Here is an 18,476-nt window from a genome sequence, read left to right as displayed (position 1 = left end):
AAAAGGATAATATAAACACTGGGCGGGTTGAGAGTGACACCCAAGTTTTATCCCAGCTGCATCTGCTGGAGGGTTTTACAACATTATACTGATTACTCTACCAATAGTTGGCTGGCTGTTACATAACGTCGCTGTTGTGTAAATCTAAATCTGCTGTGTGAACGCAAGCGGGGTGTGGGGGGGAGAAAAAATGTCTGTGAAGATTCTGGGAACTCTTCGGTCCCCATAAAGCCTCAGAAAGCACATAAAAACTGTGTTCTCCGGAAGTGCTTAGCATGCAGCGTGTGTTCCCGCAGGGAGATGAGATTTTCCTAAAAGATTAATGTCATGACAGCAGCATGGATGAAAAACAATAAGTTGTGTGATATGCTTTTTGGAGTACCTGGTGAAAAACCCTTGAATGCACAGAATCCGTTCTTTCTGAAGAGTGGTGTGAATTTCTGTTTGATTAAGAATGACTCCAAACCAGGCCGATACTTTGCACCCCCCAAACCTCCTGTGACATTATCTGATATAAAAAGTGATCGATATCATAAAACACCAAGAAGATGCTGCTGAAGTTGTCCTCCTCAAAATCTTTAAAATTTATCTGTACGTTAATTAGCCTGGTGTTTGTCAATGATCAACTTTTACCCATGTAATAATAATAATAGACAAAACTGGCAAGTTTTAATTGGAACCACTTTCTTCAGGGGAATGGTTCCAATGAAAACCATTTAAAGCCATGCTTTTATTTCCATGGGAAAAACAATGTTCTCAGCTCTGCAGATTAGTTTTGCATAATGTGAAGAAGCAAAATAAGATCCGAGTACAAACAGTCTGGCATGTTTTTTAAGCGACGACCCCTCATGCTTACATCTCTGTTTGTCTGTCTAGTTGTGTTTTTCTTCTTTAAAAAGAGGGGAGTTTATTTTGAAAGCATTTTCTTTTTGTGTTTGGCCAAGCATCAGTAGAGTTTTGTTCTTATAGGGTTTGTCCAATTATTTGTTCATCTGTTTTTTCATTTATCCCAGTAAGTCCTTTGTGGACTGGCAGAGAACATGTCTGCAGCAGTTAATTGACAGGCTACACCCAGGACAGGTCACCGGTCCATCAGAGGACAGGAAAGACACGTGTTGGATGGAGAGCCGTGCAGAGCCATACTCACACAGAAGAGAAATTCAGAAAATCCAGCAGCAGTAGCTGTTTCCATTGACCATAAAATTGTGGAAATTGGAATAATGGATAACAATGGAACAAATTCAGAAGAAAAAAAAAATCACAGTTTTTGATAAAACATTTTTTTTTTTTTTTCATCTGGAGGTTGTTGTTTTTTGGCTGTATCGAAATTAACAGCATTCTAGCACCACCATATTTCATCAGGTGTGTTCAGGCATCGATGCAGTGTTGGTTTTCTGCCAGCCCTTGTTTTTCATGTGGATGTCCACTTTTGGTCTCAAACAAATCTCCAGGGTATGTCATCTGGTAGTCTGGTTCTTATTGGGGAACCAAAATTGGTGAGGTTCTCTTCCACACTGCACTGCGTCAATCAAACCAAACCCTTTGAAAAACCTGCTTACCCCTTTGGCAGGGATGGCACTGCATCAAGAAACCCCAAAGGAAATGACATACAACTCCCTACTTCGCGAAATGAAAACAAAATTAAGTAGGTTGTAGGATTTCTCTTTTGTCTTTGGCAAAAGACCTAGAGCCATTTCTCTTACTAGCAGTTTGTTTTGGTCGTGTTTACCCAGAATGCCCTGCGCTGTAGTCCGCTTCCTGCTTTTGGAGCAGTCTCTAGTCTGCTTGGCGTTCACATATGTATTCAAATCCCACCAGAGTTCACTTCAAGCAAATTGAGACCCTAGTTTTTTAGGATCAGACTTCGGTTTTTTGGTCTGCATCGGAGTTTGATTGTGCATTCACAGCTCCCCAAACAGACTGGACTTTCTTGGCAAGCAAACTAGCGGTTTAGACCGAGGTGTGTATTCATACCTCGGACTAAACAAGGTGTGAATGCACCTTAAGAGTCTGATTCAAATTGCAAAGTTTTACTTGATTCTTGGCAGAGCTAGAGTGGACTGACGTTGATCTGATGCAGTGATACTTCCAGAAACCCAAACAATGTAGCTTCACCTTTAACATCAATGTTGTTCAGTTGGAGAAAACAGCACCAAACTTAACAATGGTCTCTAATGAAACTGCAGACCAGTCATACCAGCCAAGCACAGTATTTTATCCCACTGTTTGGAAAATGTTCAGTTTGAGTTGGTTTAATTGGCTACAGTCAGCAAAAGAACACATTGTATGTTTCACTAGCTTGTTAGCTCCCTTGACTGCAAAGATTTATTGACCTCCCAACAGGCTTGTGGTGAGATGACGTTTTTCTGCTGTGAAAGAGAGTTACTGCTACTGATAAGAGAATGGTAATCTATCTTGTCTGAGTTTTTATGAGAATTTCTCTGGGAGAATTTACCAGATTTATTTAATGTGGCAGCTGATTTTCTGAAGTTTTCTAAATGGAGTTTAGGTCTGGGATAATTGCTGGCAGGTTTAAAACAGCTCAACTCTCCAATCTAATTGTTTTAGATTAACACATTTAACTCTGGTGTGCTTTTGTAATTGTTCTAATCAAGTCTTTGGTTCTAAAAGTACTGAAAGGTCTCATTTTTGTGCTCTACATCTAGACATTCACTGAAGTGTCCGGGGTGTGGTGCAGGCTGAACCACTGTGGCTCCAGTCCCACCTGAGGGTCCTGCTGGGGTTTTGTTTTAGAATCTCCATGAATCTTCAAATTGTGTTTTTATTGACTTCCCTCATTCTACATATGCTCAATATGTCATAAAACAGTTTAATGTATTTGAAGACTTCTTGATAACTTTCCATGGTTTTGAAAATTATGTTTTTTACTTCCTTGGCAACTGTTTTGTGTCTTTTGGACTCGTTTTGGTTCTTGCATCTCTGATGCTTTCGGGCAGCTTCCTAGCCTTTGCAGCGTGAGAAAGAGACTGCATTCAGTTGACCCCAACAGAAAAAAACACAGTTTATTGGTTAATTTAGATCATGTAAACACTAAAAACCAGTCCAGAATATGCATGGGGTGTTTAAATTCTTTTGTATGATTTAGATTCCTCAGGAGGCAGCGAATGTAATCTCCAGGTAGATCCTGGCAGTCCAGCACAACACAGCAATTCAACATCATAAGTGTCAGAGTTACACAAGTGTTAACACTGCAGATAAAATAACACCAGCAGGCTATTTCCTTGTTGGAAAGTCTCTCTCAGAAGGGTTCCTCATAAATGTTTCCGCAGACATGCAGAGGTGGACATGAATCTCTCTTTTAGGTTATGGCTCCTCTCAAAGAAGAGCTTTCCTCAGTGGTTTGGATGGGCCAGACAACTCTTTAACACTGTGTTCCCCATGACCGAAATAGGCAGGATGAGACCTATTATGATTTTTTTTTTTTTTTTTTTTTTTGGAATGTCGAAGTTTTCCACCTTTGTTTCCCAGGACATACTACAAATTGGAACGCAAGTGATTGTGTCCATTTACAAGCTGTACTTAGATGATAATTTATTAGTGGTTTTCAATGTTCGGTCCTCCGACGGCCTCCGCACTTATTAAATCTAAATCCAAAAGAACATGGTCGGAATGTGGTGGAAGATTCACATCACGGGTGACAAATCGGGATCAACTGTGCGATAAAATCTCTGGAAAACATTTCGGACGTCTTGGAATTGCAAAGACATTCTAGTCCAACCTAGCACTAGCAAGATCTACCTAATAAAGTGTAGCTTGCCAACTATACAACAACAACATGGCAACAACAGGCTGTACACTCTACCTCCCTGTACTCACTCAGTTGTCCACCTGAAAAACATCAGTCTGAAACGAATTAAAAGCTTTATCAAAATAGAAAGTTGTAAGCTTTCTATTTTGAAAACTTTAAATATTTAAAAGCTTACAGGGTGCCATCCTCACAGATTAAAACAGGGGCCCTAAAGATCTGTGGAAGCAATATTTGTACACTTGAAATCAGGAAATTGACACTGACAATGTGGGAAGCTCTTGTCTCGTCCAATGCCCACTCAAGCAATGAAATGCCTCCAAAATCAGTACCGTACCGCATCCAGAATCCAGCAGATCACTTCCCATTACCCGTCTGATATTCGTAGCTTTTCAGTCATCTATTTTAAATCTGTTCAGTCTGTTTGTGCGGGCAGCAGTCCCCTGCCATGCCGTCCTATCTGTAAAAATAATTGTATCTAAAATTGAAAGTGTGTAATTTGTGTTGGTAATGGATTCATGTGATCCAGTGAGTCAGACTGTTGGGCACCAAGCGTATTGACTGGCATTCCGAGGCCTTGAGAAACTCCCATTGCAAGACAAATCATGTTATCAGGACAAAAAAACAAGTTCCAGAGCTTTTCTTTTTTTTAAAAAAACCATAGAACTCACATCCTCGATCAGACGGACATCGTTTTCACTGTGTGACAGAGAAGATAAAATCAGAAAGGAAATGTCTCTAAGTAAAATGGAGTAAAGGAGGTAGTGAAAGTGAAATAACTCACTATTTTTAGGGTTGGGTTCCTTCTACATGGAGTTCGCCTGTTCTCCTTCTGCATCCGTAGGTTCTCTCTAGGTACACCAACCTCCTCCCACAGTGTTGAGGAATCATCAACTGTATTTGTGGATCTTTTACATCTGGATAAAGTTAGACATGGTGCCAACAAGGAGAACTTCTGTTTTCTTGGAGTTTAGTCTAAGAAAGTTTTGAGTAAACCACGATACAGTTTCACAGAGGCCCGTCCGAAAGGAAGGATGGTGGAACAGTGCTGCTGGGCTTGGTGGAGAGGTACAGCTGGGTGTCATCTTGCATAGCAGTGAAAATGAAAACCAAATCTTCTGAGAATGAGACAATCAGAAAAGACAGATGATAAACTGCAAAGGACAGAGAACGAAACCCTGAGGTAACTGGGGAAGATTGTGACTTGAACTTCTTGAGCTGGACAAAGTGTTGACCGTCAGAGAGATAAGTTTTGAACCGTTTCAAATCTCTGGCAGAAAAACTGAAGGAAGATAATCTGTGAGAAACTTTGACTTTGACATGCAAGGTTATGGCAGAATGTCCTCGTGATCCAATTATCATGATGAGAATCTGCTGATCAATAGATTCCAAGGCAGAGATGGTGACTCTGTTCTGTGTGCAACTGAAGACTGAATCGCAGTTTTTCTACTACCTGAAGAGAAGTGCTGATTTTACATTGGGTGAACAGGACACAAAAAGGGTATTAATATAAAAGGGTGTTTTTCCTTGTAAATAAAAAAATATGTATTTGCAGCAAATGAATAAATATTTACAAATTAGGGTCCTAAAGAGGTCCCAAAATGCCTATTAGATATTTTTTGAATAAAACAAATGGATAAATAAAATAAAATCTTGGTTCCCTTTCTTTATGCTCTCCGTGTCTATTCATTTCCCAAACCTCAGCTCCGTCGGTGCCCGCTCTCCTGTTTCCTGGAGACGAAGTCCTTTGCATCGCAGTGAGAGGTTTACCACCTGGGGTCCGATGGAGTCAAACACCCAGGTGGCAAACAAAGCTTTGAAGAGCACACAGAGATGGATCATGTTTGCCTGAAACTTAAAGTTCCTCTGGTCTACAGGAAGGAGCTCTGACACTTCAGCATTTTCTGTCCTGTTTGGTCTCAAACGTACAGGGGTCAAAGGGAATGGGGCAGGTAAATGAACCCGGTTCAGAGGAACGGCCTTTTGCTGGAGTGTGATGGTTGCTGGGAGCAGAGAACCTGTCCACTACTTTAAGGTTGATCCACTCATCTGGAGTCACACGAGTAACTTTGTTGCATTCACATGATGAGCAGTCAGACTGAAATCAACGGTAATACAGGTGAAAAAAACGTTTATCAGGTTAAAAAGAATAAATTGATAACTTCAGACAAATAAAAGCTGAAAACAGAAAAAAGAAAATCGCACTGATGGAAAAAAGATGTCTTGAGCTCCCTGGTTGTAAATCCTGTGGATGTTTGGCTTGCTCTAATTTAACGGCTTCTTAACTTCAGTCAGCACAAAGCACTTTACAATCTGTTCCTCATTCAGCAGTTCACACACACTTACACACCAAATGTGGCAGAACTGCTGCATGAAAACTTTCATGCAACTGACTGAACTCTTCAGTGGACACCTCTGCTTATAGAAACATTTGGGATGTAAAGTCATGTGGTGAAAAATGATATTCAGAGCTTAAGAGATGCTAACATGTTGATGTGAGATCTGTTTTTTTGTTTTGTTTTGTTTTGTTTTGTTTTCATCTGTGGAAAAGGGATCTGATTACCATCATAGCGTATTTAGGGTCTCTGTAGATGGAAAAACAAAGAGGAGTAACTTTCCACCAAAAAATCTCAGAAGTTTTCTAGAAAAAAAACGTAGAAATTTCTGAGTTTGAAAAGTCGAACATTTGCTATAGAAAAGTTTTGAGATTAAACTCAGAAATCTTCTGGAAAAAAAAACCACTGGAAAAGTCTAAACTTTTTGACTTTACATCCCCTTGTAGTGCCATTCAGATGCTCCATTTGACAAGTAGATGCTTAAATGAAGGACTGTCACATGGTTGATTTACTGTGTTGATTTTCAGGCAGCTGGACAGGTGGACTTCATAAAGTGACCGGTGCATTTATACAGCAATCAGATCTAGAAAGAGTCTTGCTAACTGTTTCAAATGGAATGTAGACTATATTGATAAAACTTTTCACTCATCCATTCAAATGATTGAATTCAGGTCTTTAAATTACTTCCATGGCTACAGATGTTTAAAAGCCGAAACCTCAACAAGCAAATTGGTGCTAAAAACTACTGGGAAAAAATGCGTTTCTCAGAGGAGCGCCATCATCGTGTGTTCTCCACTGCCATCATAAACAGTCGATGCCTCTTGATCGTAATCTCACGTCACTGATCTGCTGTCTTACTCGGCTCAGCGTTCTCTCTTCGCAGTAGGGTATGGTTGTTTGCAACACAGGCAATTTCTGGTAAGATTCATAGACTGAAACTGGCATGTTACACAAGTCACAGATAAATGTTGGCAATTGGGTAAAATTTAAAATTTCAACAGTGGCCATGCTTCTAGGAAGTGATCGTTTCTCAATAGCCGAGGGTTCCGACCTTCTGGACGAAGTGAAGCGTAGAACAAGGGCCTGGTTTTAACCAGGCTAGGACACACACACAAAAAGTGAAAAACCGTCTTTCATTTTCATTCAGATTAAGAATTATGCTCTACTTTGTGTTTGTTTATCAGATAAAATAACTTTGGGTTCTAATATTACAGAGCCCCTAGGGGACATTGGGAAAAATGCTTATTTTGTGTTACCTCGCAAAAATATTACGTTCCACCGCAATAAGCAAATACAGCTTGGTGCATTTCTATCCTAAAGAAAAAGATATAAAACTTCAGATATCTCAGAAGTGAGATATTAACATACTTGGAAAAACCTTATGAAAACTTTATACTATAATAGAAAGTACGATGGCCACCATAAAAAAGACTTTCATTAATCAGGTCACATGAACTGATCAGTATAGTATTGCGAGACAATGCAAAACCTATTGTGAGGGAACGCAAAAGTATAGAGGGAACGCAAAAGAAAAAAAGTTCCCTATGGGGCTCCATATAACATGACAGAATGTGAAGAAGTTAACAAGTTATGGAACTTGCATTACAGGGTTCTTGTGAAGGTCTATTATTGTAACAAACGGTTTCTGTGTCCTTCACAAGTGATGAACTGCAACACAGCAAAGCTTCCATGTAACAAAAACCCGACTAAGCTTTGACCTCAAACCCTTGAGATGAAATAGAGCGTTATCTGTTCAGCAGTCCTTCTGTCCCGACATCTTACCCACAACTGTAATGTTTCTGAGGCTCAGAAGGGATAAATTCCTGCAGCGAGATGCCAAATCCCATGAAGGGTTTTCTCATAAAAACGGAGCATGATAGGAAAACCCGTTGTTCTTGGTTTCAACAGGAAAATCACTTTAAAAGCAGTAAGCAGAATCTAATTTTAACATCACATGGACGTCTTATACAAAAATGAGTTGATTTGCCCCAGTTTGAAGAGTTTAGCCTAATTCGCTTTTGGAAAAAGGGAGCTGCTTCTATAAAAGGAAAAAAAAACAGACAAAAATACAAAAGAGTTTATTCAGGGCATAAAACTCATTAAAGAAGATCTAATATTTAAGCTCTTTTGATTAAATGAAGACATTACTTGCTTAGATTGCTTAGCATAACAGATTTAAGCTGAGACAGACTTGATCTAACACTAAGAATGTTTTTTTGGGAGGACAAAAAGGAAAGAAGCTGATTGAATAATCAAAGGTTTTCTCTTAGGAGGTTATATATTCATTCAACGCTGAATAACATCAGCCAACTGCCTTTATTTCCCCTCATGCATCTCTGTCTTCTACTCTCTGCCCGTGTTAAACAACTCCAGGCTCCTCACTAGACAGGCAGGCACTTAGGAGCCTTAAACCACCAGTAGTTGATAACATCTAAGACAAACAGCCAACCCATCATTACCCCACCAATTACTAATATTTTGATAAAAACATACTTGGTTTTTCTAATACTTTGCACTATACATTCGCACATTGACATCCTAGCACTGCAACCCACAACCACAGATCTTATCATCGACGTTCCGTTCTTCCTGCAAGTCATTTACCCAGATTAAAGATTTACCCAGCGATGCAAAGCGTCACTCGTCACCCCAGTCGCAGCTCATCTCATTTACGCATGTCCTACCCCGGATCTTCACATGTTCTCTCTAGAAATTAAAATAAGATCCTCTCAGAAGTTAACATGTGAACGTTGGGTAATTCAAACTCTGTACGTTTTCCTTTATACCTCCCAGTATATCAGGGGTGCCCAAGTCCAGTCCTCGAGAGCTACCATCCTGCAACTTTCAGATGCATCCCTGCTTCAACACACCTGAATCAAATGACTGGCTCGTTATCAGGCCGTTGGAGGAAGGATACTTCTAAAACTTGCAGGATGGTAGCTCTCGAGGACTGGACTTGGGCACCCCTGCAGTATATGTTCAAGAATGCCTAAAATGTTCCTTTCGACTACATACGCATGGATTGTTTTGCAATTAGATACAAGTCATCTAGATTAACACGAGTTCAACAAAACGTTGTGAAAATGTGAATCTTTTCCTTCTGAAAGAAGCTCTGTGAGGGTGCTGAGTGTCAGTTACAATGAGTTTTAGCAGTAAATCATCAGCCACAAGCTCATAATGACCTTCGTCTCACTTCCAGTTAAACTCATGAGTTAGCAGTAGTGAAGATAATATTCCTCCGTTTTTAGCAGCTAAAGGTTTTATTTGCTTTTTTTTTGGTCCATATAGAATTTTATCAGAAGGTAAAATATGTTTAGGCATGATGGACAACAGTGTTATCAAAAGTGGATACAGGGAAACCAGGGATAACTTGCTGGTGAATGCATAGTTGTGGAGTCTTTGGCTAAGAGGTTCTTTACCTGTGAAGAGGAATATTTAGGTCAGGGGCCACCAGAGCTGGATGACACATGAGAACCGTGATGTACGGATTCCCCAGAGCACCATGCTGGGTAAAAACCAAACGTTTCATCACAAACCCGTCATGCCAACTGATACATTGGGTGCATTATGTAACATTCTGAATTTAAAGAAAGATTAAAGGTATGTATCGCTCCTAAATTGCTTGGTAACAATCAAAATACAACTTCTACTAGTGGAGATGACCTACATAGAACTAACATTTGACCAACTTTAAGGCCGTCATATTGAAACTTCTGTCAATTTAGACCAAACTTTTTTACATATAAGGGCTGATTTGGTAAGCTTAATATTGTTGCAAAGTCAAAAAAAAATTTTTCTTGTGCCTGTTACAAGAGAAAAAAATGGGGGTTAAATTTTTTATAGCCATATTTTCACCACATTATTCATTCATTCGTAAATGTTGCAGACTAAATATTTAATTGGATAGCTAATTGTTTAATCTATAAACTAAACATCGAGCACCAAACTACATCTTTAGCTCCAATCTAAATAACAAGTTAGTAAGCTAAAAAAAAAAAAAGGCTAAATTTACAACATATTTAGTTAAATATTTAGCTTGCATTGCTCCAAACTAAATAATTTGTTTGGAGCAGAATATTTTGTTTACAAACTAAACATTTAGTTTGGAGTTAAATATTTCATTCCAACCTGAACATTTAGTTGGCAAGCTAAATAAGCAAAAAATATTTAGTTAAACTAAAGTTAGCAAACTAAATATTTATCTCCAGACTAAATTTTTAGTTTAAAACTGATATTATAAATGACTGAGTAACATGGTGAAAATAATGAAACACCATTTTTTCTTCAGACAGGCTAAGTAACTCAAGTTATTGCTGCTGGTTTTTACTCCAGCTATTATTTACTCCACGGTACTTTTCATGGCTCATAATAGCTATTGTGCAAATAGACTGAAAATCTATTAGCTGTCATTCTATGTTAATCATAAATCTGAAATTAAATATATGTTCGTGAAACAGACCCTTAAAACTTTGAATAAACGGTATTAATAACAGTATGAGACTCCAAACCAAAGCACTGGAGCCAGCAGCACAGCAGTCTGCATGAACACCGAGGCAGTTGCACTCTGTTCCGAGCAAAACGACAGATCAGTCTCTGCCTTGGCTCATAAGTGCTAAAAAAAAAAAAAACTCTCGCCCTGTTCTCTTATGATGCTTTAATCTCAGTAGTCTTTATTCTCTTAGCTCAGCTTTGCTTTATTTGATACATATTATTTACTACAGAATGCTTATCCATGCGTTTGGCAGAAGAAAAAAAATCCCTTTTGAATTACATTTAAAAAAAACTGACACATGACATAAAATACATTTTAGAAAAACAAATACATGGAAACAGCAGATGGAAAAAGTTTTTTTTGTAAAAAAAAAAAATAAAATAAAAAATCTACTCAGTGGCTTTTTGGTGCAACCTTGATCTTGTCTGGTGTACAATAATATTTTGATCTTAATTCTAGGTGTCCTCTTCCAGTCTCCTCTGGTGGAAAAAGCAATTACCTAAATATTGAACTGTTATTGCTTCTTCTCACTAAAACCACAGTGTGTGTGGCTGTTGGCACAGATTGAGCCCCAAATGGGATTCGTTGCAGAATATTAGCAACCTTGAACTGATGCTCCTGTGGAAGATCGTGAGGACGGGGATGGTCGTGCAAAACTTTGTTTCTCAGGATCTGGAGTTGTTGACAGGCCTCCTTGGTGATGTCGGGAAACGAGGGACTCTCTGCTGGAAGAAATGTGAGCACTCCTCACCCCTCCTCCTGACTTGATTTAATACCAACAAAAGCTAAAAACTGAGGACCACCCGCTCTGTTTGAGAAACTCTTATCCACAACATCACTGTCGTCGATGGAAGGGTGTCCACCTTCCTGTTATCTGCTTGAGTCCAGAGAAGATCTTGGCCACCAGCTGGCAAGTCTCTTCATCATGTAATAATTTATTATGTTGGACATCGCCTGAATTGGTTGTGTGTTTGACAAATTATGACATTGGAGTAGCAACAAACGACAGGAACAGGTTGGAGAATACGATCATATTCACTGCATTAGAATGTACGTCCCGATGACTCTCGATTGTCAGATTAAAAGTACTTTTGGAAAAAGTACTTTAAGGGGCCAGTATTATGTAAAATTATCATTTTTGAGAATCACATCCCCTCATCAGAAATATGCTTTGATAGCTGTCTTGATTCTTACACCCATGTCTGAGAAATCCGTTAGTCTTCCATGGAAACCATTCAGCTGTGCAGAATGCTTGGGTGGACCTAGCCCCGCCTTCGAGGACCAAGTTTCCAAGCTTCTGTATTACAGAGCAACGCTCCCCCGAGGCTCCCCCACTCAGCTCCTCAGAAGAGCCAGCAGCAATTAGCAAACACCTGGTGGAACTGAGCACCTGCTGAGCTCATTATAGGAGCTACTTCTCAGTGTATTACTGGTGAAAACATTAAAGGGTTAGTAGAAGAGCCATATTGTGACGAGTTCTTGGAGGCGGAGTTTCAGAAAGAACAGTGGTTTTTAAAGAAACAGGCCCAATTTTAAGGCATTAATTTATGAAGTCAAGTCATATTTGATATATGCAGAATTTTTAAAACAACTGGCAGTATGATACTTAATAGATTCTAGTATAAAAAAGGCACTATGTGGCTGGAAAACATATAGTACTGTCTCTGTAAGCAGGTATTAAGCACTGTTTAATACTGTTGTTGAAATCATGAGTCTGTTTTAATCATTTCTATAATGTGCTTCACATAGTCAATACACATTATTCATGTGTATAGCTATTATTAACTAATATTAATACATTTGTTCATTATTAAATGTATTAATAATGAATACATTTCTAATAACTTTCATTATTAGAAAGTTTGTTCTAATAATGAACAAATGTTTCTATAATATTCTATTTTTTTTAATATGACCAAAGATTCAGAGATTTGCCACAAGATTCTTTTGTGACAAGCTTCTCCCAACATAAAAATCAGCAGGGACAAATCAGTCGAGGATATTTTTTTCTCTTAAATATGTTTCCTGTACATGTTTGAGGTTAATATGAAACTTCACTTGACGTTTTTATTGAATTAGCACCAGAACGACACTTTCATGAAATGATACTGTGATGGGGTTATCAGAGCCCCCAAAGTTGAAATATTTCAAGGTTAATGGCAGGCAGAGGTCATACAGTTTAACAGTACAAAACTTAGAGTTTGATAATCAAATTTTAGATTCCACATCATCCACCAGTACTTAAAATTGATTTTTGTCGCTGTTTCAAATTAAATCCACACCAGTTGTCACACAAAATGCTTCCATGTGTTTTGACTGAAGAGGGTCAGGCACAGGAATCACATTCATTGTGTTGAACAAAGTCGCTCCCTGTTGCAAATGAACACTCAGAGTTTAGTTCATTTCCTCATGGACACTGCCTCGTTGTGCGAGACATTAACTGTTTCTACATATAATTGTGAGGGATGTCATGCAGTTGTAAACAACATTAAGGCTTTCATTTTCAGAGATCTGTTTCTTTGCATGTTTGAGGTTAATATGAAACTTCACTTGGTGTTTTGATTGAATTAGCACCAGAACGACACAGTCTCTCTGTTAAGCGAAGTGCAGCTGAGCACTCTTCGTATCCTTCCACACGCACAGCTGGAGTTCATATTTCTAATCTTAGAAATACGAACTGTGGATAGACCTCCAATTGTTTTAGTGGGTGCATTTGCCTAACTCGACCCAGGACCAGTATATACCTAACACTAACCTTATCCAAAACTTAATTCACACCATACCTGTAAAACTAACCTTAATCCAAACCTAAACCCAACCCACAAAACAGCACCCATCTTTATCTCTAACCTGAGCTTTGGGCCTCATAAGGAGCAGTCGCTTTTCAAAACATAGTATGTGTTCAGAAAGTAGTCCTTACAATGTGTAGAAGATAGACACACACAATACACACAATATGTCTATCTTCATAAGGACTTTGCATCAATTTCCATTCATTTCTATAACCTAACCCTTACAAGTACATGCTTAACCTTAAATATAATCTAAACTCAGTTCCCACTTTAGTCCTAAGTCTAACTCCTTACTCAAAAACAGCCCTTCTACGTATGGGGTCCAGGGTTTGTGTTCCATATAAAGCAGTGCATCCTCACAATGTGGTATTTGTTGGAAAAACGGGCCTCACAAGGTGAGAAATGCTAAAACACACCCAGCATGTGGGTGGGATGGCAGAGAGGAAGGGATGATTATACACCAGGCAAATGTGATTGTTTCTAAAATCGAAATTTAGGTGCACAAGTTTGCCTCCATCCCACGTAGGGTCAACATATTAGATACGAGCTCAAATAATTTGTTGATACACGTTGTTTATTCAACAGCAACATTTTTTAAAATCATCAGGATTATTCTGGTTGGATATATTTGACAAATCTCATCAAATTTAGCACAGCTCATCTAAACTGGTAGGTTTCTTGCCACAGACCTGGCTCTTAAGCATAGCCCACAAATTTTCAACAAGGTTGAAGTTAGAGCTCTTGAAGGACATTCTGGAACTTCAGTGTGAGTCTGCTTCATCTACTACAGAACCGGCTTCCATTTGTTAAGAATCATTTACAATTCATAGGAAGTCCTTAATTGTCCACTTTGTACAATACACCAGTACCATTGATAATGAAACAACTTCGTTCCTTGATGGTGCCAACACAATGCTTTGCAATTGGCACAAAGTTGTTTGGCCTAAAAGCCTCACATTGAGTACTCCAATAAAACTCTAAAGGCCAAATATATTTATGTCTTTTGTCTGGAAGGTGGCTGAATTTCAGTGTGGAATATTGTCTGCATTTTTAATGTACATCTGCAATTTTCATGCATTAATCAGATTCTTTAGCACACACTGGATTAATCATGAGAGCGAGCACTGAGTCGTTACAAATGACTGGACTTCATCTGCTGAGTTTTATGAGCGTTGACTCATTTGGATGGATCCGGTTTGAAAACAGGGAATCTGGGTAACACGCCTCTGAGTGTCGTCTGCCTACCAGACGTCTATGATGTGGGATGTTGGATAGAAAATAAAGAGCTGTGTCTTTTGATGCATCTCTGTCCCCTTTGCTCAGTCTCATCTTTGATTATGACAATGTAAAATTCAGCATGGCTACAGATGCTGATGCTCCAGCAGTTTCTAGACCAGGAGTGCCCAAGTCCAGTCCTTGAGAGCCACAACCCTGCAACTTTTAAGTGCATTGCTTCTCTAACACACCAACTGAGTGGCTGGTTACCAGCTAAATTTACTGCTGAGAGGGAATTCAGCCTTTTAACTTAAGTGTGTTGGAGTAGGGATGCAAAAACTGGACTTGGGCAACCTTGCAGGCTGGCTTCTGTTCCTTGACATCCTAAGCAATTCACCTTGATTTGAGCAGGGACTCATACTAACTCGTACAAAGTTGTTTCAGCTAACAGCTAAGTAAGGGCTTAGCTATTGCATGCGTGGGTCCTCTCTGGCTACTTCAGCTTCCTGCTGCAGTCCAAAAACCTGATTGCTAATTGTTTTGCCCTGTGATGGACTTGCGACTTGTCCAGGGTGTACCCTGCCCCTTGAGCCTCTCCCATACTTCATCTGAACAGTCGATCTGCGGTCACATGGTGTGATGTTCATATTCACACACAGCACAGGCCATGTGATCACACACAAAACACGACAAGAAACCTGTCACCAATCACACAACACATCACACAGACCTCTGTGAGAAATATTTCGAACTGGGCCTGGTGTTGAGAAGGGGGAGGCATCTGGGTCCATCTGAACAAAATGACACGACTTTCATCACGCAACTACGTCAGTAAGAGCCAGCGACGACGCTTCAGATGAAGTATGGGAGAGCCTTTACCCAGTGAAAACTGGAGATAGACAAGAACCGCTGGAACTCAGTTCCACAGAGTTGGAATTTTATGAGAGAAAGACGTTTGAACAAAATCATGATTTTTGATCCCACTTTATTTAATAACCACCACCGCCATCACCAAGGGTCTTATAAAAACCTCTGATTGTTATAAAAAAAAAAAAAAGAACATCTGAAAATGAGGTAAACCCAAAAACCATTAACTGGATGCTTGGTTGTCCAAAGTTGTACCTTCTTTATGGGACACACTGTTAACACTGTCTGAGACAGGCTTTGAAAAAATACATGATGAACATGAGGAACTTATGCTTGACATGGTAAAAAAATAAAAATAAAACATAACGGACACATAAACATACACCGCCAAAGCTTTTCCCTGCAGTGTAAGCAATGTAATACTAATAAATAACACTGGATATGAAACCCTGAATATAAATGTAGGATAATATTTTCAGGGCCAGAAAATCAATGCATGACAAGGTCTTTAAGTAGTACCGCCTCACTGATTCTTAGACTTTCTCTGTGCTGCCAAAATTATTGAAATCATAAACAGATCCGGAGGAGAGAAAGGAAGAACATCACAAGAGCTGCAATTACTATGATTAGCCTGTGAGAAAAAAAAAATGCATAACTTAAAGAGCATAGCATGTAGCAGTGGTACAATGACATGCTCGACTAGCTTTAGTGTTTTTGATAAGGCAGTCCTGTTAAAATGTGCAGAAATGTTTTTGGTTGTCATTTTTTTCAAGCTAGCTAGCTCGGGCTTATTTAGCGGTAGAGTGAAAAAGAAAAAAAATACGACTTGTTAGCACTGCCAAAATCTGCTTGTAAACACAAACCTGTCCAAAATCTGCCCAAATGATTATAAAATACCTATCGTCCAAATTATGTCTTGGTTGTGGCGGGTTGTTACATCATCCTTGTTGTGCAGAGAGGATGTAGGAAATCCATGTTTTGCAAATGTGCTAAGAAAATTCCCCTCCTGAGGTGGAAGGAGCTTTGGAAAATGAAAACACATGGCCGCTGCTAAGGAGCGGTGTGCGTCATTGTTAACAGTCATATAAAAATGGGTGTAGCCCATGTAGAAGCAATGTCCTCAGGACAGTTTATGAAGAAAAACATCCGAAACATCCACCTCTAATGAAGCTGCAGGACAGAACACAGGCGTGAAAATGTGACAAATAGATCAGGGCTAACAGTCGGGAGAAAGACCCCCAACGAAACCAAGAAGACAGCTGGAAACGGGATGATGTCATAGCAGGAAGTGCAGAGTGAGATCAATAAATATTAGCTGCTGTGACTTAGTGGGAGGTGTGTGTGTGTGTGTGTGTGTGTGTGTGTGTGTGTGTGTGTGTGTGTGTGTGTGTGTGTGTGTGTGAGGGGGTTATTTTGCTCACTGTGTGGTTTATTTTCAGCTATGAGCTGTTCTGCCTCAGAGAAGATTAGGGGAACGTGTCACTTCCTCTAATTGTCCCAGATACAATCATTCTTTTTTTTTTTGTTTTTTAAACGACAACAGAAGAGGGAGTCACATCTTATTAAACACAAATCCAGTGGTAAACAATGATTACACATAAAGCAACAAAACAATGTGTGAAATTCACATTCAGTTCAAGCTCGCATCTACATCAGCGATGGGCAAGAAACAGATGATGTGTTCCATAAAATTGTATGTGTATAAAGTTTCTAGGTTTTTTTTTTCCTTTTACAAGATTTGTGATTTGAAAAAAGAAAGAAAAAGACAAACACTAAAAAATTTGGAAAGAAATCCCAGCTGATTAAGAATAAACATGTTTTAAGAGGAGGGGTGACAGTCCAGTACCAAACCGCACCAGGATCAATCACCACTTAGTATGCGCTCTATCTCCTCTAGTCTCTTCAAGGCTGCTGCCCTTTTTTCCTCTATATCTTTAATCTCTTTAGTGGACTTGCCCTTAGTCCGTTTGCCAGCCTGAGTGCTGTCCAAAGGTTCTGTTTGGTCTGCCCCCCCGCCCCCAAGGCCTTCTGTTGAGGATTTCCGCACATTCTTCTCATCCTCAGCGCCCTTTCCGTCAGCATTGGCACCCCTCCCTTCCTCCTCACTCGCGGCAACCTCTTCCGTTGTTTCCTCCATCGCCTGCACCTTCTCCTCCTTGGCCGCCACGCCGCCGCCACCACCCTCACTGGAAAGCGGCTCCCCTGCCGCGCTCATGGCGGCCATTTTACTGCGCACTATGCTCAAATGACGGCGCACATACTCCTCGTTGGGCGCCAGGGCCAGCGTTTCCTCCAAGCACCGTTCAGCCCGCGGCAAGTCCCGCTCTTCAAAGTACACCACACACAGGTTATGTTTTCCTTGGACATTGGTGGGGTCCATTCGCAGGATGCGTTCGAAGCAAGTTTTGGCGCCGCGGGTGTCCTTCTTGTGGTTCATGAGGATGTCACCTTTCAGAATCAGGCCTTTGACGTGCTCCGGGTGGTGGCGAAGGAGCTCATCCAGCACGGGCAACGTGTCCAGCTCCCGCTTGGACTGGGAGTAAAGCAGAGCCAGGTTGAACAGCGCGCTACGGAAGCCGGCCTGCAGGCCGATGGCCTTCCGCATCCAGTGCTCCGCTGCGGCATTTTCATTGGCATCCATGGCCAGCATGCCAAGGTTGAAGTAGCCGTTGGCGTCGTCGGGCTCCTCTTCCACGTAGATGAGGAAACGACGGTTGGCTTCAGGCCAGAACTTTGGTTCTCCTGGAAGGAAGCAGAAACTACTGAAAAGCCAGGTCTCACCCGTCACCACATCTGCTTTCAATCTGAGCGCACAAAGTCTGAGTAAATGTAGTTTTTTTGGGGGGGAGATTGTCTTCACTAGAAAATGGAAAATTCTTGAAAACCTGGCCACCTTTGAAATCAGTATAGAGACTAAAACCTGATGTAAGAGTGGCTGATAGAATCTCAGAAGCATTTTAAGCAAGTTGGTATGGAGCTAAATTGGAGCTGTGAAGCTTGTTACTCTA

At 40.1% G+C, this 18,476-nt stretch overlaps 1 protein-coding gene across 1 annotated transcript in view; it reads right to left on the bottom strand.

The window, feature by feature from the left end:
* Positions 1 to 15,569: 15,569 nt before the first annotated feature.
* tmtc3 (transmembrane O-mannosyltransferase targeting cadherins 3) overlaps positions 15,570 to 18,476 on the bottom strand; it is a 50,541-nt gene continuing 47,634 nt past the window's right edge. The window contains exon 14 of the mRNA XM_014970006.2: positions 15,570 to 18,210. Coding sequence (XP_014825492.2) covers positions 17,330 to 18,210 — 881 coding nt within the window. The 3' untranslated portion in view covers positions 15,570 to 17,329. The remainder of the gene's footprint in view (positions 18,211 to 18,476) is intronic.

This window comes from Poecilia mexicana, unplaced genomic scaffold, assembly GCF_051168715.1.
Source record: "Poecilia mexicana isolate PSO_F unplaced genomic scaffold, ASM5116871v1 scaffold_6, whole genome shotgun sequence".
Lineage (NCBI taxonomy): Eukaryota > Metazoa > Chordata > Actinopteri > Cyprinodontiformes > Poeciliidae > Poecilia > Poecilia mexicana.
This window is presented reverse-complemented; position numbering and strand designations above follow the sequence as displayed.